Here is a 24836-nt window from a genome sequence, read left to right as displayed (position 1 = left end):
CTCGCTCTCCATATTTAACTTCTTTTGCCGTTTGGCCATTTATTTTTTCTCTAAACAATTGCTTGTAGCAACTGAATGCACCTTTAATGGAATCCAAGTACATAATGACTTTATTGGGAGCCTGTTGTTTGCAATGGAATGTCATTGTTCCTGTGGAAAAGAAATGAAGCCTCTAACTTCTACAGTTCCAGAGCAATGTGTGACCAGGACGCGCAGGCGCGTCAACTAGTGGTTTTGTGATCGCGATTGTAGGGCTTCTGGTTGGCGAAAGTATACAAACAAGAGGTTATTTGCAGCAGAATATCCATATTAACATGGAAGAAGAATGAAGCATTTAACTTCTATGGTTACGGAGCAGTGAAAACAAAAAAACATGGACGCACCTGCGTGTCAATCGCACTTAGAGGGAGACCACTGCAAATTGAACGCTTCTGTTCATCAACTTTTTTGGAAAGGAAAGAAAAAGGTGTAGTGGTCTCCTCATTTTTTTCGGAGCTGTATATTACCAATTCTCCAGACTTTTGAACGCAACTGTATATCTAGTAGGACTACCAGGGTCAATATACTGTACAATGACCAGGGTCTATATTTATTAGGACTACCAGGGTCTATATCCAGTAGTACTACTAAGGTCTATACTGTATATAGTACAATGACCAGGGTCTATATCCAGTAGGACTACTAAGGTCTATACTGTATATAGTACAATGACCAGGGTCTATATCCAGTAGTACTACTAAGGTCTATACTGTATATAGTACAATGACCAGGGTCTATATCTAGTAGGACTTCCAGGATCATTATATTGTACAATGACCAGGGTCTATATCTAGTAGTACTACTAAGGTCTATACTGTATGTAGTACAATGACCAGGGTCTATATCCAGTAGGACTACTAAGGTCTATACTGTATATAGTACAATGACCAGGGTCTATATCCAGTAGTACTACTAAGGTCTATACTGTATATAGTACAATGACCAGGGTCTATATCTAGTAGGACTTCCAGGATCATTATATTGTACAATGACCAGGGTCTATATCTAGTAGTACTACTAAGGTCTATACTGTATGTAGTACAATGACCAGGGTCTATATCTAGTAGTACTACTAAGGTCTATACTGTATATAGTACAATGACCAGGGTCTATATCTAGTAGGACTTCCAGGATCATTATATTGTACAATGACTAGGATCTATATCTAGTGGATTGACCAGTGATGTGCTTCAATATTGTTGTTGCTTGCTCCTTGGGGTTTCAGGGTGGGTGTTTTGGAAAAGCAGTTTGGGACAACTTCTGATGTAAAAAGGGCTTCATAAATAAATTGGATTAATTGATGGTGATGAACTATTCCCTAATTTAAATGTAACATTTTGTTTTAAGTTAGAAAAGTGGAATTGCTTAGTCAATTCCACTTCTAGTAGTCAAGTTGTTTTACAATAGTAATATGTAGTTGTTATAAAGATCAACGAAATTTGAGGTCATTACATTTCAACAAGGCAAGAAACTTGATCAAAGTAAAATGAAAGTTGGAAGCAGAAATCTGGAGAATCTGTCCATTGATTGGTTGTCCCAGCTGCAACCCCAGAACACGCAGCTATAAAATAATGCACTGTCCCGCCGCGCGCGTGAGACCGTGGAGAGATGAAAGAAGAGAGATTGTAAACAGAGCGTTGCAATGTTGGGAGCAGAGAGCACGAGATCAACTAATTGAAAGTGAGTTTGCTGCAAACTGACAGATCTAACGAACATATCTATGTAACAGTTATTGTGTTCTGTCCCTACTGGATTATTGGCTGACTGTTTATTGGACCAATAACACCCAGCATCATCCCAGAGGCTAAGGTGAGATTATAATCGTAGCTTTACAGTGCACGGTCGAAGCAATATTTTGGAATCAGACTTTTAATATGATATGATAGGATGATTCAGTAAGATTTTATTGAAAGCGAGACTGTGGGTTAGTGAGATGATTGAGCACTGATTTTCTGCGGTGTGCTCTGATTTTGTAATAGGTATAGCCTAAATGTTAATATCGACGCCTAAAAGTTAGTCTTTCTTTTTAATTAATTATTAATGAACAATAGGGAAACGTATTCCTCAAATGAAAACATCTTCCTGTTTGAGAGTAGGCAAACAGAATATGCTACGAAATTAGGAAAGTTTATTGATGAACTTTGTTACATTTGTCGACACGTTTCCCTAGAATACGTTTGTCTTTCGTTGGAACGATTATTTAGCCTAAAATAAAGGTATTCCTGAAGAACATGGAAACGTATTTCAATTCTACACTCTGGAGAGTAGGCAATCAGAATACGCTACGAAATATGGAACGTTTATTCATGCATTTGCAAAGTGACATTTTTAGTCGAATATTTGTAGAAGGTATTAAAACGTTCCAAAATAACTAGAATACAGCAAACTTACATTACAGTACATTTATACTGGACACTAATTTTAAAGTGAGTTTATATGGTAAACTAGTATTAAGGTATGTTTATGCAGTTAGGTGTTATTTCATTATATGATTCAAAACATAAAAGGTTTATCAAGTTTCACCGTATAATTTTCATATTAATAGAAAACAAAGGGTACTGGTCGTTCAGTTAACTGTTTACTTCCTTACCAGTTCCTCAACAGTGCAACAACCATGGAAATAAAAAAGTACATTTATTAATTTAAAAGACAAAATAATAATAAAGACATAAAACCGATGAACATAATAGTATGAATGTAGTATAGATTGGCATAAGTGTTAAGTTTAGGGAAACATTTTCTTTTGGAATTAAGGTTAGGGTTGGGCATACATTTTGGGGTATTGAGATTAGGGTTAGAATGAGGTTAGGTTTAGGGATAGGACTAGTAAAAGCAGGATATTTCAAAGACAGTCAACTTTGATGTCTCCTTTTAAATAAAAAATTGTAAGTGTGTGTGTGTATGGCTGCCTGATCGTGTGTGCAGTCAGTCCAGCTGAAGTGTTCAGCAGACTAATACTGTCACAATATTGACTGTCTGTTGGTATTGGTTGTCATCCTCTGAGACCGGCCACTGCTAACCTTTACCCTAACCCCTAACCCTCACTTTAACCACAAACACTGCTAACCCCTAACCCTCACTTTAACCACAAACACTGCTAACCCCTAACCCTCACTTTAACCACAAACACTGCTAACCCCTAACCCTCACTTTAACCACAAACACTGCTAACCCCTAACCCTCACTTTAACCACAAACACTGCTAACCCCTAACCCTAACCCTCACTTTAGCCACAAACACTGCTAACCCCTAACCCTCACTTTAACCAAAAACACTGCTAACCCCTAACCCTAACCCTCACTTTAGCCACAAACACTGCTAACCCCTAACCCTCACTTTAACCACAAACACTGCTAACCCCTAACCCTCACTTTAACCACAAACACTGCTAACCCCTAACCCTCACTTTAACCAAAAACACTGCTAACCCCTAACCCTCACTTTAACCACAAACACCGCTAACCCCTAACCCTAACCCTCACTTTAGCCACAAACACTGGATAGTGCATTGCTGAGATCTGTGAGTTAAGTCAATACAGTAAACTGATATTACAATGAAATCATTAACTATTATTTATTAACCTCATCTTATAGTAGGGTTAAAAAAGTATTAATACAGTGGTATTATGTCATCAACTAATCTTACAGTAGGCGTATAAACTTTTATTCCAATATTATTATACAATAAACTAATCTTATAGTGGCTTTATAAGCAATTACTACAGTAGTATTATGTAGTAAACTAATATTACAATATTGATACAGCTGTATGATTATGTTAGTACAGTAGCTTGCAGCACAGGAGAACTGATCGTAGAGGACATTATTTAGTTGATGGGGTGGATATGAGTGATACAGCTTATGTGAAGGTAGGGAGGGAAAGTTCCCCTTACTGCTCCTGACATTAACACCATGCTCTTGTTGTGAATCTAAGATTTAACTGGAAGCCAATGGAGTGTGTGGAGGAGCAAGGTGACATGGGAAAACCTGGGAAGTCTGAATAGCAGGGGGAAAGTTTCAGGAGGTTTTGTGGCACAGTGATTTGTAGTATTCAAGACCTGACATAACAAGCCTGTACTTTAAGAATAACCATCAGGACTGACAACACAAGCCTGTACTCTACGAATAACCATCAGGACTGACAACACAAGCCTGTACTCTACGAATAACCATTAGGACTGACAACACAAGCCTGTACTCTACGAATAACCATTAGGACTGACAACACAAGCCTGTACTCTACGAATAACCATCAGGACTGACAACACAAGCCTGTACTCTACGAATAACCATTAGGACTGACAACACAAGCCTGTACTCTACGAATAACCATCAGGACTGACAACACAAGCCTGTACTCTACGAATATTACATTTACCGTTAAAACAAGAAATCCACTTGCCCCCCAAACAATGAGTTTCAAAAGCCGTACTATAAATTCTCGGACTACAAATAAATTCCTTGATATTCTTACAAGTTCGCTCATTAACGACAGAGTAAATAAATCTGTAAACGATCAAATCGAGGATCTAAACTCAATACTGCGAAATACATTAGACACAGTTGCACCACTAAAAACAAAAGAAATAGGCAACAAGAAACTTGCTCCCTGGTACACAGACAATACTAGAGCACTTAAGCAAGCCTCCAGAAAATTGGAGTGAAAGTGGCGCTCCACCAAGTTGGAAGTATTCAGACTAGCCTGGATAGACAGTACACTACAATACCAAAAATCACTCACGTCTGCTCGATCAGCTTATTTCTCCAACCTGATTGAGGCGAACAAAAACAATCCAAAATTTGTCTTCGATACAGTTGCAAAGTTAACAAAAAAGCAAAGCTTAGCAAGTGAAGTGGGTCTTCACTTTAGTTGTAAGGAACTACTTTGATGAAAAGATCGTCACCATTAGAAAACAAATAACTGACTCCTTAAATAGTTATGGTCCTCAAAATCTCAGTTGTCCAAAAAATTTCCTGAACCTCCCTGACCAGGTGTCAATGGGGACACTTGAATTTTTTGATACCGTATCGCTCGACACATTTACAAAATTTGTAATGAGTTCTAAACCCACAAACTCTCAGCTAGACCCGATTCCAACAAAATTACATAAGGAGCTATTTCCTGTGCTAGGTCAGCCAATGCTGAACATAATAAATTGCTCCCTTTCCTCCGGATGCGTACCAAACTCATTAAAAATTGCGGAAATTAAGCCTCTTCTAAAAAAATCTAATCTGGATCCCGACATATTAAACAATTATAGGCCAATATCGAACCTCCCATTCCTCTCAAAAATCTAAGAAAAATGTGTTTCCCAACAACTTAATGCCTTCCTAAAGACAAAAAACATTTATGAAATACTCCAGTCCGGTTTCAGATCCCATCACAATACTGAGACTGCACTAGTGAAGGTAACAAATGACCTTCTAATGGCCTCAGACAAAGGTTCCGCATCCGTCCTGTTGCTTCTTGATCTTAGTGCTGCTTTTGACACTATTGATCACTCCCTTTCTATTTATCTGAAAGATATCAGTTCGTTAGTGTGGATGGCATATCCTCTGACAAGTCAAAGGTATGCTTTGGAGTTCCTCAAGGCTCGGTTCTGGGCCCATTATTGTTCTCACTATATATGCTCCCTCTGGGCGATGTAATCCGAAATCTAATTTTAGATGCCCCTAAATTTGCTATTTTGGAAGCATGTGTTTCAGATATTAGGAAGTGGATGACAGATAATTTCATGCTCTTAAACTCAAATAAAACAGAAATGCTTGTTTTAGGACCCAAGAAACAAAGAGCGTTGTTAGCAGATCTCACTGTGAACCTCGAAGGCTGCATGGTCGTATCCCAAAAAACTGTAAAAAACCTTGGCGTTACCCTTGACCCTGACCTCTCCTTTGAAGAACATATAAAATATGTCTCAAGAGTTGCTTATTTTCATCTTCGAAACATTGCAAAAATTAGAAACTTTCTATCAAAAACTGATGCAGAACAATTAATCCATGCTTTCGTTACTTCTAGACTAGATTGCTGCAATGCTCTTCTCTCTGGTTATCCAGACAAATGAATAAATAAACTTCAATTAGTGCTGCACACGGCTGCTAGAATCCTAACTAGAACAAAAAAATTTGAATACATTACTCCTGTCCTAGCGTCCTTACACTGGCTGCCTGATAGGGTTAGGGCTGATTTTAAGGTTTAACTGTTAACCTATAAATCAATACATGGACTTGCTCCTACTTACCTTGCTGAAATGATCCAGCCATACATATCTACACGTAACCTTAGATCGCAAGATGCAGGCCTTTTAATTGTACCTAGAATTTCTAAACAAACAGCTGGCGGCAGGGCCTTTTCTCATAGAGCTCCACTCCTGTGGAATGATCTGCCAATTAAGCTTAGAAATGCAAACTCAGTGCAAACTTTCAAGTGTCTACTAAAAACTCATCTCTACAGCACAGTTTATAATTAGGTGTAGCCTGGCCCGGGGGCATGAAGGTGACCAGTAGGCTTGATACTGTCCACCCTTGCTGTCTTGCCAGGTGGGCTCTTGTCGCCACTGGGATGCCCTCCCTCCAATGCCTTTCGGGGGAAGAGTCACTGGCTTTTTGTTGACTCTCTGTTGCGCACTTTTGCAATTGGGCTGTACGCTGCTAGCAATACTCTGCCCTCATTCAGGGGGGTTGCGGTTGGTGGGTGTCCCTTTGGTTGATGCCTGGCAATGTGGGTGGATTGATTTCCTGCCTGTTGGGCCCTGTCCGGGGCCTCATCCCGGGTAGGGCCACAGTGTCACCGGACCCCCCCGTCTCAGTTCCAATGTGTTATGCTGCTATATTATTGTGCTGGGGGATATGAGGAATGCACTACTAACTTTTCTCAGTCTCCTCCAGTTTTATATTTTAGGAGGAGATGAGGTCCTGGTCCACACCTGCGGATTACCTGGTTTGGGGGGCCCATTGCTGTCCCTGTCCTTGTCCACCTGGTCATACTTCTGACCTAGTCTAAAATCAAATAGACTCTGGATTTAGCCCAGAGAAATGTATTTATTATTCCAATTGAACTCTTAATATCTCACCCGGCACAGCCAGAAGAGGACTGGTCACCCCTCTGAGCCTGGGTCCTCTTTAGGTTTCTTCCTAGAATTCGACCTTAGGGAGTTTTTCCTAGCCACTGAAATTCAACACTACTGTTGTTTGCTCCTTGGGGTTTAAGGCCAGGTGTCTTTGTAAAGCACTTTGTGACAACTGCTGTTGTAAAAAGGGCTTTATAAATACATTTGAAATAAATAAATTTGATTGATTGAATAACCATTAGGACTGACAACACAAGCCTGTACTCTACGAATAACCATCAGGACTGACAACACAAGCCTGTACTCTACGAATAACCATCAGGACTGACAACACAAGCCTGTACTCTACGAATACCCATTAGGATTGAGTCACTGCCATGATGTTTGCAGAGAACTACAAAGAGTTGTCCGGTGTCACATCAAGTTGGAGTTGTTGGTGTTGTTAGCTGTGATGTGTAGTCCTGAACTGAAAAGGCTTTACCCCAGAGGAAGTAGTAGGAAGTCGTTTTGAGGTTGAGGTGAGGGGCTGACCTCCAAGCAGAGATGTGTGTCACCACCTGGATGAGGCAGGACATAACTTTCTCCATGGAGAACAGGCAGAAGTTAACATGCTCCTTGATGAACTTGCAAATTCGCCAAAGCAGCAGTTTGATTCAATGTGGAGTAGTACTAAAGCAGGACATTGGTTCAACGTGTAGTGGATTTAAGGCAGGACTTTGGGGTAGTGTGGAGTAGTACTGAAGCAGGCCTTTTGTTCCATGTGGACTAGTATTGAAGCAGGCCTTTGTTTCCATGTAGACTGGTATTGAAGCAGGCCTTTGGTTCCATGTGGACTAGTATTGAAGCAGGATTTGAATTCAATTTGGAGTACAATTTAAGCATGAATTTGGTTCAGTGTGGAGTAGTACTGAAGCATGACTTTGGAATATTGTGGTATAGGCTTGAAGCAGCACTTTTGTTCAGTGGGGAGTTCTACTGAATCAGGATTTTGGTTCAATGTGTAGCAGTACTGAAGCAGGATTTGAAATAAATTTGGAGTACCATTTAAGCATGAATTTGGTTCAGTGTGGAGTAGTACTGAAGCATGACTTTGGAATATTGTGGTATAGGCTTGAAGCAGCACTTTTGTTCAGTGGGGAGTTCTACTGAATCAGGATTTTGGTTCAATGTGTAGCAGTACTGAAGCAGGATTTGAAATAAATTTGGAGTACAATTTAAGCATGAATTTGGTTCAGTGTGGAGTAGTACTGAAGCATGACTTTGGAATATTGTGGTATAGGCTTGAAGCAGCACTTTTGTTCAGTGGGGAGTTCTACTGAATCAGGATTTTGGTTCAATGTGTAGCACTACTGAAGCAGGACTTTAATTCCATTTGGAGTAAAATTTAAGCATGAATTTGGTTCAGTGTGGAGTAGTACTGAAGCAGGACTTTGGTTCAACGTGGGTTAGTTTGAAGCAGGGTTTTGTTTCAGTCTGGGGTAGTACTGAAGCAGAACTTTGGTTCAGTGTGGAGTTGTGCTGCAGCAGGACTTTGGTTTAGTGTGAAGTAGTACTGAAGCAGGACATTGGTTTAATGTGGAGTAGTATTGAATCAGGACTTTGGTTCTGTGTGGATTAGTATTGAATCAGGACTTTGGTTCAATGTGGAGTAGTATTGAATCAGGACTTTGGTTCAATGTGGAGTAGTATTGAATCGGAACTTTGGTTCAGTGTGGACCAGTATTGAATTGAGACTTTGGTTCAGTGTGGAATAGTATTGAATCGGGTTAGGGTTAGGACGGAGTAGTATTGAATCTGGTTAGGGTTAGGACGGAGTAGTATTGAATCGGGTTAGGGTTAGGACGGAGTAGTATTGAATCGGGTTAGGGTTAGGACGGAGTAGTATTGAATCTGGTTAAGGTTAGGACGGAGTAGTATTGAATCGGGTTAGGGTTAGGACGGAGTAGTATTGAATCGGGTTAGGGTTAGGACGGCGTAGTATTGAATCGGGTTAGGGTTAGGACGGAGTAGTATTGAATCGGGTTAGGGTTAGGACGGAGTAGTATTGAATCGGTTTAGGGTTAGGACGGAGTAGTATTGAATCGGGTTAGGACGGAGTAGTATTGAATCGGGTTAGGGTTAGGACGGCGTAGTATTGAATCGGGTTAGGGTTAGGATGGAGTAGTATTGAATCGGGTTAGGGTTAGGACGGAGTAGTATTGAATCGGGTTAGGGTTAGGACGGAGTAGTATTGAATCGGGTTAGGGTTAGGATGGAGTAGTATTGAATCTGGTTAGGGTTAGGATGGAGTAGTATTGAATCGGGTTAGGGTTAGGACGGAGTAGTATTGAATCGGGTTAGGACGGAGTAGTATTGAATCAGGTTAGGGTTAGGACGGCGTAGTATTGAATCGGGCTAGGGTTAGGATGGAGTAGTATTGAATCTGGTTAGGGTTAGGATGGAATAGTATTGAATCGGGTTAGGGTTAGGACGGAGTAGTATTGAATCGGGTTAGGGTTAGGACGGCGTAGTATTGAATCGGGTTAGGGTTAGGACGGAGTAGTATTGAATCGGGTTAGGGTTAGGATGGAGTAGTATTGAATCGGGTTAGGGTTAGGACGGAGTAGTATTGAATCGGGTTAGGGTTAGGACGGAGTAGTATTGAATCGGGTTAGGGTTAGGACGGAGTAGTATTGAATCGGGTTAGGGTTAGGATGGAGTAGTATTGAATCGGGTTAGGGTTAGGACGGAGTAGTATTGAATCGGGTTAGGGTTAGGATGGAGTAGTACGCAGTGTGATGTAGGGGTGCAGTGTATCGCAGTTTGTGGGTTACTGTAACGGTACAGTTTTGGTATGAATGATGTCATCGTGTTTCCACTCTAGTAGCCGACAATGGTAAAGCAATGCTTGCAGACGGTACTTTGTCTACGGTCTTCTTACCCTCGTCATCATATTGAATGCTGAATCCAAAAGGTTCCCACACAGCGGATTTGGAAGACGGCAGTGCCTCTTCAAATTTGCTTCTCTGTCTCACTAGAGCCCATACTGGAGCTGTTTCCCCTCAGTGGGGCCGTGATGTGTGTGGGTCCTTAAAAAGTCCGAAATTAATTTATCTAAATGAAATACCTTGAAATGTCTTAAATTGTCTTATTTAGTCTTTTTAAATGTTTTAAAATGTTTTAAGTACCGTTAGCATTGTGATGAGGTGATGTGTGGTTATGTGTGGTTTGTGAACGCATTTTAGCTCTGGTTGCACGCAGTGAGAAACCACGTTTTCAGTCAGAAGGTTAGATGTGAGCTAGACACTCGTGACGGTTGGCTGCTTTTCTCCCAGTACAGTTGTTTATGAGGTAGATAACTAGTACCAAGCTAGATAATTTAGCTATCTACATAGTGGACATTGGCTGTTCAACGTCCTGCTGGTGCCATGGGAAAGTGCAAATTCAATCAGAAGTTGTTAGACAACGGCAACATTCTTTAGTGGTTGAAATCTGTTGAAGGGAAAGAAAAAATTTTCAAGAGGTCTTTCAAACTTGGCATGTTTATGGGAAATAAATCTGTGGAATCCCTTTTTTTTTTTTTTCTTTTGTATTAATTGTTGCACCAATGGCCAGAACGAATTCCTTGTTTGTTGTGAAAATTACTTGGCAATAAAACTCTTTCTGATTCTGATGAGGTGTGAGAAAAACAAAAACAACAAAACGTTTTAAATGTAACTTCCTGAAACCTGCAGATACACTGTGGGATGCATTTAGGGAGGTTTCCTACTGAGATGTCATTGCAAATTATCCTTTCGTTGTAGGTAAGGGGGAAGGGGTTGCTGTCACTGCAATTGACACATTTTGAGACATAAAGTTTGTCAGCCCTCAGGAGCCCCAAATAACCTCCAGGAATTGCCTATTATTGTTTTAGCACGCATGCAACTGTAAAAGATTAATTGTATTTTATTGATGAAAGTAAAACAAGTACATGCTGAAAAAACTCTTATCTACCTCTTATCTTAACTTTATTAAAGTGAGTTTTTATGGGGAAAAACTTGAACCAAAACACATTCCACAAAACTGCAAATGCACCTTATGATTTACTAGTTTGATTTAGTAATTTCATATGGGATGCTATTGAAGGGGGCTAACATTAACATTAGCCTAGCTTACACTGATTTTCTTAAGGAAGTAAGCATACATTGCCAGCTAGCAAGAACCCAGAGAAACCCAAAACAATCAATAGTGTATTTGAAAAAGTGGTCTTTAATTGTCTCTTCATGTTCATCCGAAACATACACAGCACAGCCCCAAACACACTGTGATGGCTAGACAGACAGCATAGAATGCCTTCTGTTCAAAACCATTTGAAAGTGGCCTTACAGTTGACGGTTAGGGACTGTAAGACAGTGAAGAGAATGGGATGGAGGATGTAGGATGGGGGTGTTGGGAGGGCTGATAGGGGGGTGTGTCTGTCCCTCCAGACATCCTATCAATCACCTCTTTCATAACTCCAGCCCACCCCCTCATTTACAACAAGCCCCTTGGCATCAGGGGCCACATGACTGGGATCCTGAAAACAAAGTCCCTCTGTTTCCACACACACACACATACACATACACGTACACACACATGCCCACACACGCCCACACACACACACACACACACACATAGTTACAGCAGTAGTGAACAGTGTTTGTGTGTGTTTTGTGTTTCTACAGGTAGAACAAAGGAGAGCACAAAGATCCAGGGCAGCCTGACAGTCGGTGTGTGTGCATGTGTGTGTGTGCATGTGTGTGTGTGCATGTGTGTGTGTGCATGTGTGTGTGAGAGGATGTGGCCCATAATTCTGCTGTGTGTTCTGGCTGTAACTGCAGCTTCGCCATCACAGTTCAGTCGTGACACATCGTCTCAACCCCCCAGGGATTTTACCCAGAACACAGAATCCCACAACTTCCCCTTGGACCCCCTGGCCTCCAATAACACCCTCCCGGCCCCCCCCCCTCTCTCCCACTTCCCGGCCACTCCCCCCGGCTCCATACCCCCCCATGTGCAACAAGCCCACAGAGATCAAGCATGCCTTTAAATACATCAACACCGTGGTGAGCTGTGGCATCTTCATCGTGGGGATAATCGGGAACTCCACCTTGCTGAGGATCATCTACAAGAACAAGTGCATGAGGAACGGACCCAACATCCTGATTGGCTCTCTGGCCCTTGGGGATCTACTCTATATCCTCATAGCTATCCCCATCAATGTCTTCAAGGTTGGTAGAAGCACACACACACACACACACAACACACAAAACACACAAGTGCCACACACCACATTCACACACCACAGTATATACACACACACACACAACACACAAGCGCCACACACCACATTCACACACCACAGTATATACACAAACCACACAATACACAAGCACCACATTCACACACTACAGTATATACACACACCACACAATACACAAGCACCACATTCCCACACTACAGTATATACACACACCACACAATACACAAGCACCACATTCCCACACTACAGTATATACACACACCACACAATACACAAGCACCACATTCCCACACTACAGTATATACACACACACCACATGACACAAACACACATTCACCGTAAGCAGTCAGATCAGCAGACTCCAGGGAGAAACATCTTTCTGTATTAGAGTGCTGCCAGCAAACACATATAATAGTGAGCAGTCATAGCAGTGTATTACAGCCACTGGAATATAATGACCCAAATAATATTTATAGGGCTGTTTGTTACAACTCTGGGCCTAATTCAGCCATACATATTTAACCAAATAATATTTATAGGGCTGTTTGTTACAACTCTGGGCCTAATTCAGCCATACATATTTAACCAAATAATATTTATAGGACTGTTTGTTAACACTCTGGGCTTAATTCAGCCATACACATTTAACCAAATAATATTTATAGGGCTGTTTGTTACAACTCTGGACCTAATTCAGCTATACATATTTAACCAAATAATATTTATAGGGCTGTTTGTTACAGCTGTGGTGTTGATTCAGCAACATTTAATTACAGTGTGTGTTGTTGGTGAGTATCTCTCTGTGTTTGGTCAACACTTTATTTCCTAGCCATCTTTCCCTCATTGACAACACTGTAGGACTGATGCCTTGTAAATTAAAGAAATAAGATTACAGACATAAATGTTAGGATTTGGAGCCAGAGGGGCATAAGTGACATTGAACAAACTTTATGGGAGAGACAATTTGGTTCTGAACAGAGCTCATCGAGAGCTTACATTTGATATATAGAACTCATATTTGCTCAAAATGTCATTTATAGCCCCTCTGGCTCCAAACCCTAAAACATGTAAATTCAAGTTTTGGTGACACCAACTTGTGTCACTATTTTCTATGAAGAAGACAGTGGGTGTACAGTCAGTTTTAAAGTTTTTAGGTATCTTGAATTTAAAAAAGCTAAATTATGGTAAGAAATACAATATTAAAGTTCACAGACAGGGACATAAGGAATATGACTGAATAAGACAATGGGAACCAGAGGGCTCTACATACACATCAATCAATCAGACGTGTTGTGTTTGCTAAACCAAGCTTATCAATTTGAAAGGATAATTCATTATTACATAACCTTTTTGCAATTATTTTAGCACAGCTGAAAAGTGATTACAAAAGCAACAAAACTGGCCTTCTTTAGACAAGTTCAGTATTTGGAGCATCAGCGTTTGTGGGTTTGATTACAGGTTCAAAATGGCCATCAGTTTATTCTTGTTCTGAGAAATTAAGGCTATTCCATGCGAGAAATTGCCAAGAAACTGAATGTCTCTTATAACGCTGTGTACTATTTACTTCACAGAACAGCACAAACTGGTTCTAACCAGAATAGAAAGAGGAGTGGGAGGCCCCGGTGCACAAGTGAGCAAGAGAACAAATACATTAGGGTGTCTAGTTTGAGAAACAGACACTTCACAGGTCCTCAACAGGCAGCTTCATAATATAGTACCCACAAAACACCAGTCTCAAAGTCAACAGTAAAGAGGCAACTCCAGGATGTTGGCCTTCTAGGCAGAGTTGCAAAGAAAAAGACATATCCCAGACTGGCCAATAAAAATAAAAGATTAAGATGGGCAAAAGAACCCTGGCACTGGACAGAGGGAGAGTAGAAAAAAGTAATATGGACAAAGAAATCTGAGGATGCATTCCTCATATCAACAAGGATTTATAGTGGAGAAGGAGAACTGACCCTACTCCCCCAGCACAATGATATAGCAGTGTAAGACCTTGGGGCTGAGACGGGGGGTCCGGCGACACTGTGGCCCTATCTGGGGGAGGCCCCGGACAGGGCCCAACAGGCAGGAAGTCAATCCACCCACATTGCCAAGCATCAACCAAAGGGACCCCCACCAACCACCATTTAACACCTCGTTATGCGATGTATTACAATGTAAATGTGTTGTTTCACAACAAATTGATGACTACTAAATGTGGTATGTATTTTGCTCTGTTACAGAAATTAATGTTTTAGCTACTCTTTCCTCAACTTGCTATTTGGACAAAAAGTGTGTAGTTAACACAGGTTTTTAACCTTTTCAGGGATTTATTGTTTTTTCTCTGTTTTCTTTTAGCCTGTGTTTGATTTGTGAGCTTAAACCTGGTGTACAGGCTGTTTGTTAAACATGGAAGAAGGTAGAATAATCCCTTTTCCCTATTTCTTTCCTTTTCCAATCTGCCTTTAGTGGGATGATACCATATCTTAAACGACACCCGACAGGCCCAACAGACCAACCCTAACATAATCATATGACAATGCATTTATTATTCTAGAACTGCAGCTCAAGGTTTTTACCAACTTTAGTCAAGCAGTCCATTTGTGATAAGACTGTATTGACTTTGCTAGTAGAGCCCAGCAGTCAGACATTCAACTCAGTCACAAATCAGTTCTTGCATGGTCTCCGGACCTCCTTTTTCCCCGTGTAAAAAAATCACTCCATTCTCAGTGGAAAATACTGCTTCTACATATTGCTACATTTTTTGGTATAAAAACATTATTTCATTTTCAATTATCCAAGAAGCACTCAACATTGAATTTAAACAGAATAGTGTCAGTTCTGCCAAAGTGTAAAGAAGGAATACAGAAGGAATCAGGCTGGGCAGAGCTTGGCCAGAAATCATGGCTGAGCTACACCAGGGAGAAATTGTAGAAGACAGACAACTCCCTCAACAACATTCACACAGAGGATAAATATCAGTCTGTACTGCCCAGCTGTCTTTCTACAAACCTGTCTGTTAATTGGTCTGTCTTCTAGCCTGCCTGTCAACTAACCTGTCTGTTAACTGGTCTGTCTTCTTCTTCTGTCTGTAAACTGGTCTGTCAACCTTTATGACTGCCAACTAACCTTACTGTGTGCTAACCTATCTGTTTGCAAAGCTCAGACTCTCTGCTAACATGTCAGTCAATCTTCTTACCTGTCAGTTAGCTAACCTCAGGTTCCTGGAGAATAATATGAGGAGAGACATTAATCAGCTTCCTGGAGGCCTGGGTTTTGATGTGGAGCAGTGGGGAGAGTTCAGAGTCAACATAGTAACCACCTGTAAAAACACTCAAAACCCAGGGACTCCTCAGAAAACCCAAGGACCCCTCAGAAATCTTGGAACTTGATCATTTAATTGTGATTGGTGCAGATTGAAGGGCTGCTAAACATTAATGTAATGTTTTTAAAGCTGCACTTTTAAACTCTCCTATGTACTGTTTTAGCTGTAAATGTAGTGTTTTCATCTTTAAATGGGTTTTCTATGTATACACTGTTCTTGGCCAAGGCTCACACGGATCTCTATGTAACTTCTGGTAAAATCAAGGATAAATAAATAAAACACAAGTGACTCCAACAAGTGGACTTTAAACAAGTCAAATCCAGGCCAGGATAACCATGTACATTATTTCACTGTCAGAATGTGTCAGTCCTGTAACCAGACTAACTTTATTGACAGACTGATAAACAAACAGACTAACTGTCATCACACCCAGACAGACTGACAGACAAACAGACTAACTGTCATCACACCCAGACAGACTGACAGACAAACAGACTAACTGTCATCACACCCAGACAGACTGACAGACAGACAAACAGACTAACTGTCATCACACCCAGACAGACAGACAGACTGACAGACAAACAGACTAACTGTCATCACACCCAGACAGACAGACAGACTGACTGACAAACAGACTAACTGTCATCACACCCAGACAAACTGACAGACAGACTGACAAACAGACTAACTGTCATCACACCCAGACAAACTGACAGACAAACAGAATAACTGTCATCACACCCAGACTGACAGACAGACTGACAGACAGACAAACAGACTAACTGTCATCACACCCAGACAGACTGACAGACAAACAGACTAACTGTCATCACACCCAGACAAACTGACAGACAAACAGACTAACTGTCATCACACCCAGACAGACTGACAGACAAACAGACTAACTGTCATCACACCCAGACAGACTGACAGACAAACAGACTAACTGTCATCACACCCAGACAAACTGACAGACAGACTGACAAACAGACTAACTGTCATCACACCCAGACAAACTGACAGACAAACAGAATAACTGTCATCACACCCAGACTGACAGACAGACTGACAGACAGACAAACAGACTAACTGTCATCACACCCAGACAGACTGACAGACAAACAGACTAACTGTCATCACACCCAGACAGACTGACAGACAAACAGACTAACTGTCATCACACCCAGACAGACTGACAGACAAACAGACTAACTGTCATCACACCCAGACAGACAGACAGACTGACAGACAAACAGACTAACTGTCATCACACCCAGACAGACAGACAGACTGACAGACAAACAGACTAACTGTCATCACACCCAGACAAACTGACAGACAGACTGACAAACAGACTAACTGTCATCACACCCAGACAAACTGACAGACAAACAGAATAACTGACATCACACCCAGACTGACAGACAGACTGACAGACAGACAAACAGACTAACTGTCATCACACCCAGACAGACTGACAGACAAACAGACTAACTGTCATCACACCCAGACAGACTGACAGACAAACAGACTAACTGTCATCACACCCAGACAGACTGACAGACAAACAAACAGACTAACTGTCATCACACCCAGACAGACTGACAGACTGAAAGACTAACTGTCATCACACCCAGACAGACTGACAGACTGACATACTGTAAGTTAAGTTTATAAGGTTGGATTAATTAGTGTAAGATAAGCTGCTAATGGATTTCTCCTCCTAACCTTCTCTCTCTCCTCCCCTCTAATCTTCTCTCAATCCACCTCTCCTCTCCTCATCTCCTCTCTCTCCTCCCCTCATCTCCCCTCCCCTCTCCTCATCTCCTCTCTCTCATCTCCTCTCTCTCCTCCCCTCATATCCTCTTTCTCCCCTCTCTCCTCCCCTCTCCTCACTCTCATCTCCTCTTTCGCCTCTCTCTCATCTCCTCTTTCTCCTCTCCCTCCTCTCCTCATCTCCTCTCTCCTCCCCAGCTGATAGCCGAGAGTTGGCCATTTGGGGTTCATGTGTGTAAGTTGATGCCATTCATTCAGAAGGCTTCGGTGGGAATCACTGTCCTCAGCCTCTGTGCCTTGAGCATCGACAGGTCAGTACGTGCACAAACACACTCACGGACGACTGTACATGCACACGCATATGGCTGCTAAGTGTGTGTGTGTGTGTTTAGGTACCATGCTGTAACCTCGTGGAGCAGGGTGAAGGGGATAGGTGTTCCTCTGTGGAAAGCGATCCAGGTGACGTTGATCTGGCTGGTGGCTGTCCTGTTGGCTGTGCCAGAGGCCCTGGCCTTCGACATGCTGGAGATGCCTTACAGAGGCAGTAAGCTACGAGTCTGTCTGCTGCATCCTCAACAAAACAATGTCTTTATGAAGGTAAACGTGATTTAAAATGACTGCTGTTTTAAGTATGTTAAACCAGGATGTGAAGGACTGGTGGCTGCGTTTTATCATCTCTGTCTGTTCTATCAGTTTTACCAGGATGTGAAGGACTGGTGGTTGCGTTTTGTCTCTGTCTGTTCTATCAGTTTTACCAGGATGTGAAGGACTGGTGGCTGCGTTTTGTCTCTGTCTGTCCTATCAGTTTTACCAGGATGTGAAGGACTGGTGGCTGTGTTTTGTCTCTGTCTGTTCTATCAGTTTTACCAGGATGTGAAGGACTGGTGGCTGCGTTTTGTCTCTGTCTGTTCTATCAGTTTTACCAGGATGTGAAGGACTGGTGGCTGCATTTTGTCTCTGTCTGTTCTATCAGTTTTACCAGGATGTGAAGGACTGGTGGCTGCGTTTTGTCTCTGTCTGTTCTATCAGTTTTACCAGGATGTGAAGGACTGGTGGCTGCGTTTTGTCTCTGTCTGTTCTATCAGTTTTACCAGGATGTGAAGGACTGGTGGCTGCGTTTTGTCTCTGTCTGTTCTATCAGTTTTACCAGGATGTGAAGGACTGGTGGCTGCGTTTTGTCTCTGTCTGTTCCATCAGTTTTACCAGGATGTGAAGGACTGGTGGCTGTGTTTTGTCTCTGTCTGTTCTATCAGTTTTACCAGGATGTGAATGACTGGTGGCTGCGTTTTGTCTCTGTCTGTTCTATCAGTTTTACCAGGATGTGACTGATGGCTGCGTTTTGTCTCTGTCTGTTCTATCAGTTTTACCAGGATGTGACTGATGGCTGCGTTTTGACTTTGTTCTATCAGTTTTACCAGGATGTGAAGGACTGGTGGCTCTTTGGGTTTTATTTCTGTCTTCCTCTGGTCTGCACCGGGATCTTCTATACACTCATGTCCTGTGAGATGCTGAGCAGGAAGAAAGGCATGAGGATCGCTCTCAACGACCACATGAAACAGGTCCATCTGTTATTTTAATCTGCCTGTTTAACCTGTTGGTTTGTCTCTGTCGGTTGTTTTAACCTGTTGGTTTGTCTCTGTCGGTTGTTTTAACCTGTGTGTTTAACCTGTTGGTTTGTCTCTGTCGGTTGTTTTAACCTGTGTGTTTAACCTGTTGGTTTGTCTCTGTCGGTTGTTTTAACCTGTGTTTAACCTGTTGATTTCATTCTGTCTGTTTTTTTATCTGTCTGTTTAACCTGTTGGTTTGTTTCTGTCTGTTTTTTTTATGTCAGTTTAACCTGTTGGTTTCTTTCTGTCTGTTTTTTTTATCTGTCTGTTTAACCTGTTGGTTTGTTTCTGTCGGTTGTGTTAACCTGTGTGTTTAACCAGTTGGTTTGTCTCTGTCTGTTTTTTTTTATCTGTCTGTTTAACCTGTTCATTTGTCTCTGTCTGTTGTTTTAGTGTGGCTGTTTAACTTGTTGATTTGTCTCTGTCTGTTCTTTTAATCAGTCTTTTTAACCTGTTGGTTTGTCTCTGTCTGTTGTTTTAGTCTGGCTGTTGTTTGTGTGTGTTATCTGTTATCATGCCGTTATTAGAAACTTTAAGTCCAGTTGTCAAATCAAATCCACAATATTTTCAGATGTACTACTTTGTAAAAGCCTAACCCTGTCTGTCTGTCTGTCTGTCTTGCTCTCTGTCTCTGTCTGTCTGCCTGTCTGTCTGTCTGCCTGCCTAACCCTGTCTGCCTGTCTGTCTACATAACCTTGTCTGCCTGTCTGTCTGTCTGTCTGCCTAACCCTGTCTGCCTAAACCTGCCTGTCTGTCTGTCTGTAGCGTCGGGAAGTAGCTAAGACAGTGTTTTGCTTGGTTGTGGTCTTTGCTCTGTGCTGGTTTCCACTCCACCTCAGCCGCATCCTGAAGAAAACGATCTATGATCCAAATGACCCCAACCGCTGTGAACTGCTGAGGTACTCTATACACACACACACACACACACACACACACACACACAGACAGACAGACAGACACCCACACACACACACCCCAACCGCTGTGAACTACTGAGGTACTCTATACACACACACACACCCCAACTGCTGTGAACTACTGAGGTACTCTTTACACACACAAACACACCCCAACCGCTTTGAACTACTGAGGTACTCTATACACACACACACACACACCCCAACTGCTGTGAACTACTGAGGTACTCTATACACACACTCTTTGTCTTTATCGGGTGGTTGGTGGTATCATGAGACTTAATTCAATTGTTCTCTAGTTCCTGTTGTGATGAAACTCTATGACATCTAACCCCTGAACTCTGACCCCTGCAGCTTCCTGCTGGTGATGGATTACATTGGTATCAACATGGCATCACTCAACTCCTGCATCAACCCTGTCGCTCTTTACTTCGTCAGCCAGAAGTTTAAAAACTGCTTCAAGGTGAGAGAGACAGCAAGGTGAGAGAGACATGTGGTCATATCATACAGCTCTCTGCATCAAGCAGAAAACAGCTGAGGAATGTAAATACAATCTGCTGCTGATTTCAGACCTTTACTCACACACACCAATCTGCTTTGAGAACAACAGGTTTAGAAATAGAAAGTTAAATAGACTTTATCTTTCTGCCTGTCTATTTATCTGTCTGTCTGTGTGTCTGTAGTCATGTCTGTGTTGCTGGTGTACCAGGAGCAGAAATGTGACTCCAGAGAGAGATGGTGTTCGCTGGAAGGGAAGCTGTCATGGAAACGGATTGGACAGAACCAGCTCTCGCTCCAGTCAGAAATACACATCCACCTAATCACAAACACCACCTGTCCCTTGTCCAGTTCAACTAAGCTACAGCCCCTCCCCCAGCCCTTCACACCTCTCCCAGCCCTTGGCCAATCCCCCAGCCCTTCACCTCTCCCAGCCCTTGGCCTCTCCCCCAGCCCTTCACACCTCTCCCAGCCCTTGGCCACTCCCAGTTACCTCTTCTATTTGGGACCAATGGTTCAACCCTGCTGTGACATCTCAGCGACAGCACTTCACTACCAGACACTGAAGATGCTTTGAGACTTTACTACAGCACTGAAAAATGTAAACACAGGGAAGCACGAACAGAAAGCAGCTGAACAAGAACAAGAAGGTCTAACCAAAAGCTAGTCTTAATACTCACCATGCAAACCTGTGGGAAGAAGCTAGCCTTAATACTCACCATGCAGACCTGTGGGAAGAAGCTAGCCTTAATACTCACCATGCAAACCTGTGGGAAGAAGCTAGCCTTAATACTCACCATGCAGACCTGTGGGAAGAAGCTAGCCTTAATACTCACAATGCAGACCTGTGGGAAGAAGCTAGCCTTAATACTCACCATGCAGACCTGTTGGAAGAAGCTAGTCTTAATACTCACCATGCAAACCTGTGGGAAGAAGCTAGTCTTAATACTCACCATGCAGACCTGTGGGAAGAAGCTAGTCTTAATACTCACCATGCAGACCTGTTGGAAGAAGCTAGTCTTAATACTCACCATGCAGACCTGTTGGAAGATGCTAGTCTTAATACTCACCATGCAGACCTGTTGGAAGAAGCTAGTCTTAATACTCACCATGCAGACCTGTGGGAAGAAGCTAGTCTTAATACTCACCATGCAGACCTGTGGGAAGAAGCTAGCCTTAATACTCACCATGCAGACCTGTTGGAAGAAGCTAGTTTTAATACTCACAATGCAGACCTGTGGGAAGAAGCTAGCCTAAATACTCACCATGCAAACCTGTGGGAAGAAGCTAGCCTTAATATTCACCATGGAGACTTTCCTGTGGGATGTAGACCAGTGTTTCTCAACCCTGCTCCTGGACGCCTCCTGCCCAGCATGTTTTAGATCTCACCCTGCCCTAACATACCCGACATAGCTCATGAAGGACTTGATAATGAACTGATCTATTGAATCAGGTGTGACAAAGAAGGGAGAGATCTAAAACATCAATCAATCAAATGTATTTATAAAGCCCTTTTTACCACAGCAGTTGTCACAAAGTGCTTTTACAAAAACACCTGGCCTTAAACCCCAAGGAGCAAACAACAGTAGTGTTGAATTTCAGTGGCTAGGAAAAACTCACTATGAAGGCCAAGATTTAGGAAGAAACCTAGAGAGGACCCAGGCTCAGAGGGGTGACCAGTCCTCTTCTGGCTGTGCCGGGTGAAATATTAAGAGAAATATTAAAAGTTAAAACATGCAGGGCAGGGGGGCGCTAGGAGCAGGGTTGAGAAACACTGATGTAGACCTTCCTGTGGGATGAAGTTTTCCATTATACTTACCAGGTAGACCTTCCTGTGGGATGAAGCTAGCCTTGATACTCAATCTGTAGACCTTCCTGTGGGATGAAGCTAGCTTTGATAATCGACCTGTAGACCTTCTTGTGGAATGAAGTTAGCCTTAATACTCACCATGTAGACCTTCCTGTGAGAAGAAGTTAGCCTTTATACTCAACCTGTAGACCTTCCTGTGGGATGAAGTATTATGAAGCCATAATACTCACCATGAGGACACAGGGTAACATCTGTTTTCAGAATGAATCAATTTCTTAATGTTTTCCTTTCAACTTCATAATCACAATATAATGATAATACCAGATGTTGTCATTTCAACTTCATACTGCTGCCAGAACTAGTTCTAACTTTGAGTTGCAAAGCTGTGGTAACTGTTCCCAAAATTTTCAGAGCTCGTGGTTAGAATTAGAATGAAACAAGTGTGTATATAACCAGATTTATGGGGACATGGAATGTTGTATCCAGTCTTATCAATGCAATGTATAAACGCTTTGAACTGTATCTTCAGACTGTCTGACTCTCTTGAGATGTATTTTTTATAAGAAACTATTATTTCAAGACATTTATTCAACTGTCAATAATATTACCAGGTATATTCACAAATACTGTATTATATGTTGTTACTATTTTGAAATATATTTACTTTACCAATGTGTTTTTCTTTTAATTCAAATATATCTATTGCTGGAGTTGTCAGATTGTTAAAAAAAAAAAACTAGATACAATACAATCTGGACCCAAATAACTATAGTTAACCTATAGATATGGATAGAACACTTTATCTGCAATAATTGCAGTTGACATAGAGATGGATAGAGCTCTGTTGAACCCAATAACTGTTATTTGGCATCAGGCCAGGGGTGTCATTTTAATAGAAGTGCTCCCACAGCCATTGAATGTAATAACAGCTTAGACATAGATGCATGGTCCTATTGATTTGCAATATACTATATATACTATCAATAGACTCAATCAACCCTAATGATTTGAAACATTCAACATATATTAATGTGATAATTGATACTGAATAGATTATTGGTTTTACATTCATATGAACTTTGTTGTAAACTCAAATGAACAGCGAATGTTTTTATCTTAATATCCTACAGGATTTTGAAATAAATCTAATTTTTGTGATAATCCACTGAGTCTTACCAGGGGAGACATTCCCTCTCAAGGTTGAGAAAAAGACCAGGTGTCTTTTATACAGGTAACAAGTTCAAACAGGTGCAGTTAATACAGGAAATGAGCGGAGAACAGGAGGGCTTTTTAAAGAAAAACTAACAGGTCTGTGAGAGCCGGAATTCTTACTGGTTGGTATACTTGTCATGCAATAAAATGCAAATTAATTATTTGAAAATCATACGTGATTTTCTTTTTCTTTTTTTTTGATTCCGTCTCTCACAGTTGAAGTGTACCTATGATAAAAAATGACAGATCTCTACATGCTTTGTAAGTAGGAAAACCTGCTAAATCGGGAGTGTATCAAATACTTGTTCTCCCCACTGTATATTTTACCAAGGCAAACATTATCATCTAACATTCTGTAACTTCTGTAACGGTTTCCTTTGTATCTTTTTCAATCAACATTCAACACTGCAGATCATTCTGTGTCCCGTAAAGGCTGGTTTCAAAGGAACAGGTTAATCCTATGACTGGACTACAAAAAAACTAGATTTAGTCCAGGGTTAGGAACATCTATAATCATTATATCAGTCAGGTGAACGATCATCTATAATACCATTCATAAAATTATATCAGTCAGGTGAACGATCATCTATAATACCATTCATAATATTATATCAGTCAGGTGAAAGATCATCTATAATACCATTCATAACATTATATCAGTCAGGTGAAAGATCATCTATAATACCATTCATAACATTATATCAGTCAGGTGAAAGATCATCTATAATACCATTCATAACATTATATCAGTCAGGTGAAAGATCATCTATAATACCATTCATAACATTATATCAGTCAGGTGAAAGATCATCTATAATACCATTCATAACATTATATCAGTCAGGTGAACGATCATCTATAATACCATTCATAATATTATATCAGTCAGGTGAAAGATCATCTATAATACCATTCATAACATTATATCAGTCAGGTGAAAGATCATCTATAATACCATTCATAACATTATATCAGTCAGGTGAAAGATCATCTATAATACCATTCATAACATTATATCAGTCAGGTGAAAGATCATCTATAATACCATTCATAACATTATATCAGTCAGGTGAAAGATCATCTATAATACCATTCATAACATTATATCAGTCAGGTGAAAGATCATCTATAATACCATTCATAACATTATATCAGTCAGGTGAAAGATCATCTATAATACCATTCATAACATTATATCAGTCAGGTGAAAGATCATCTATAATACCATTCATAATATTATATCAGTCAGGTGAAAGATCATCTATAAATACCATTCATAACATTATATCAGTCAGGTGAATGATCATCTATAAATACCATTCATAACATTATATCAGTC

The 24836-nt window shown here is 41.2% G+C and overlaps 1 protein-coding gene across 3 annotated transcripts; it reads left to right on the top strand.

Annotated features, from left to right (window-relative positions):
* Positions 1-1633: 1633 nt before the first annotated feature.
* On the top strand, positions 1634-21878 carry LOC105007733 (endothelin receptor type B). 3 transcript variants are annotated; one of them, XM_029119390.2, is made up of 8 exons: positions 1634-1719; positions 11790-12335; positions 17652-17764; positions 17846-18050; positions 18863-19012; positions 19826-19959; positions 20332-20440; positions 20661-21878. In XM_029119390.2, exons 2-8 carry the CDS (start codon positions 12117-12119, stop codon positions 20796-20798), a joined length of 1068 nt encoding a protein of 355 aa, XP_028975223.2. In that variant the 5' UTR covers positions 1634-1719; positions 11790-12116; the 3' UTR covers positions 20799-21878. The 3 variants fall into 3 exon arrangements, with proteins under 3 accessions (XP_028975223.2, XP_028975222.2, XP_028975224.2); XM_029119389.2 differs by having other exon boundaries at positions 1643-1848; XM_029119391.2 differs by having other exon boundaries at positions 1643-1848; positions 20332-20457; positions 20661-20815.
* The last annotated feature ends 2958 nt before the right edge of the window (positions 21879-24836 follow it).

This window comes from Esox lucius, chromosome 4, assembly GCF_011004845.1.
Source record: "Esox lucius isolate fEsoLuc1 chromosome 4, fEsoLuc1.pri, whole genome shotgun sequence".
In the NCBI taxonomy this organism is placed as follows: domain Eukaryota; kingdom Metazoa; phylum Chordata; class Actinopteri; order Esociformes; family Esocidae; genus Esox; species Esox lucius.
This window is presented reverse-complemented; position numbering and strand designations above follow the sequence as displayed.

What these genes read in the sequence shown, in the direction of transcription:
- LOC105007733 (XM_029119390.2), top strand. Translation starts at nt 12,117, where the DNA reads ATGTGCAACAAGCCCACAGAGATCAAGCATGCCTTTAAATACATCAAC. An exon ending in AACCGCTGTGAACTGCTGAG is followed by an intron (nt 19,960 to 20,331) that starts GTACTCTATACA and finishes TGACCCCTGCAG; the next exon opens with CTTCCTGCTGGTGATGGATT. An exon ending in AGTTTAAAAACTGCTTCAAG is followed by an intron (nt 20,441 to 20,660) that starts GTGAGAGAGACA and finishes GTGTGTCTGTAG; the next exon opens with TCATGTCTGTGTTGCTGGTG.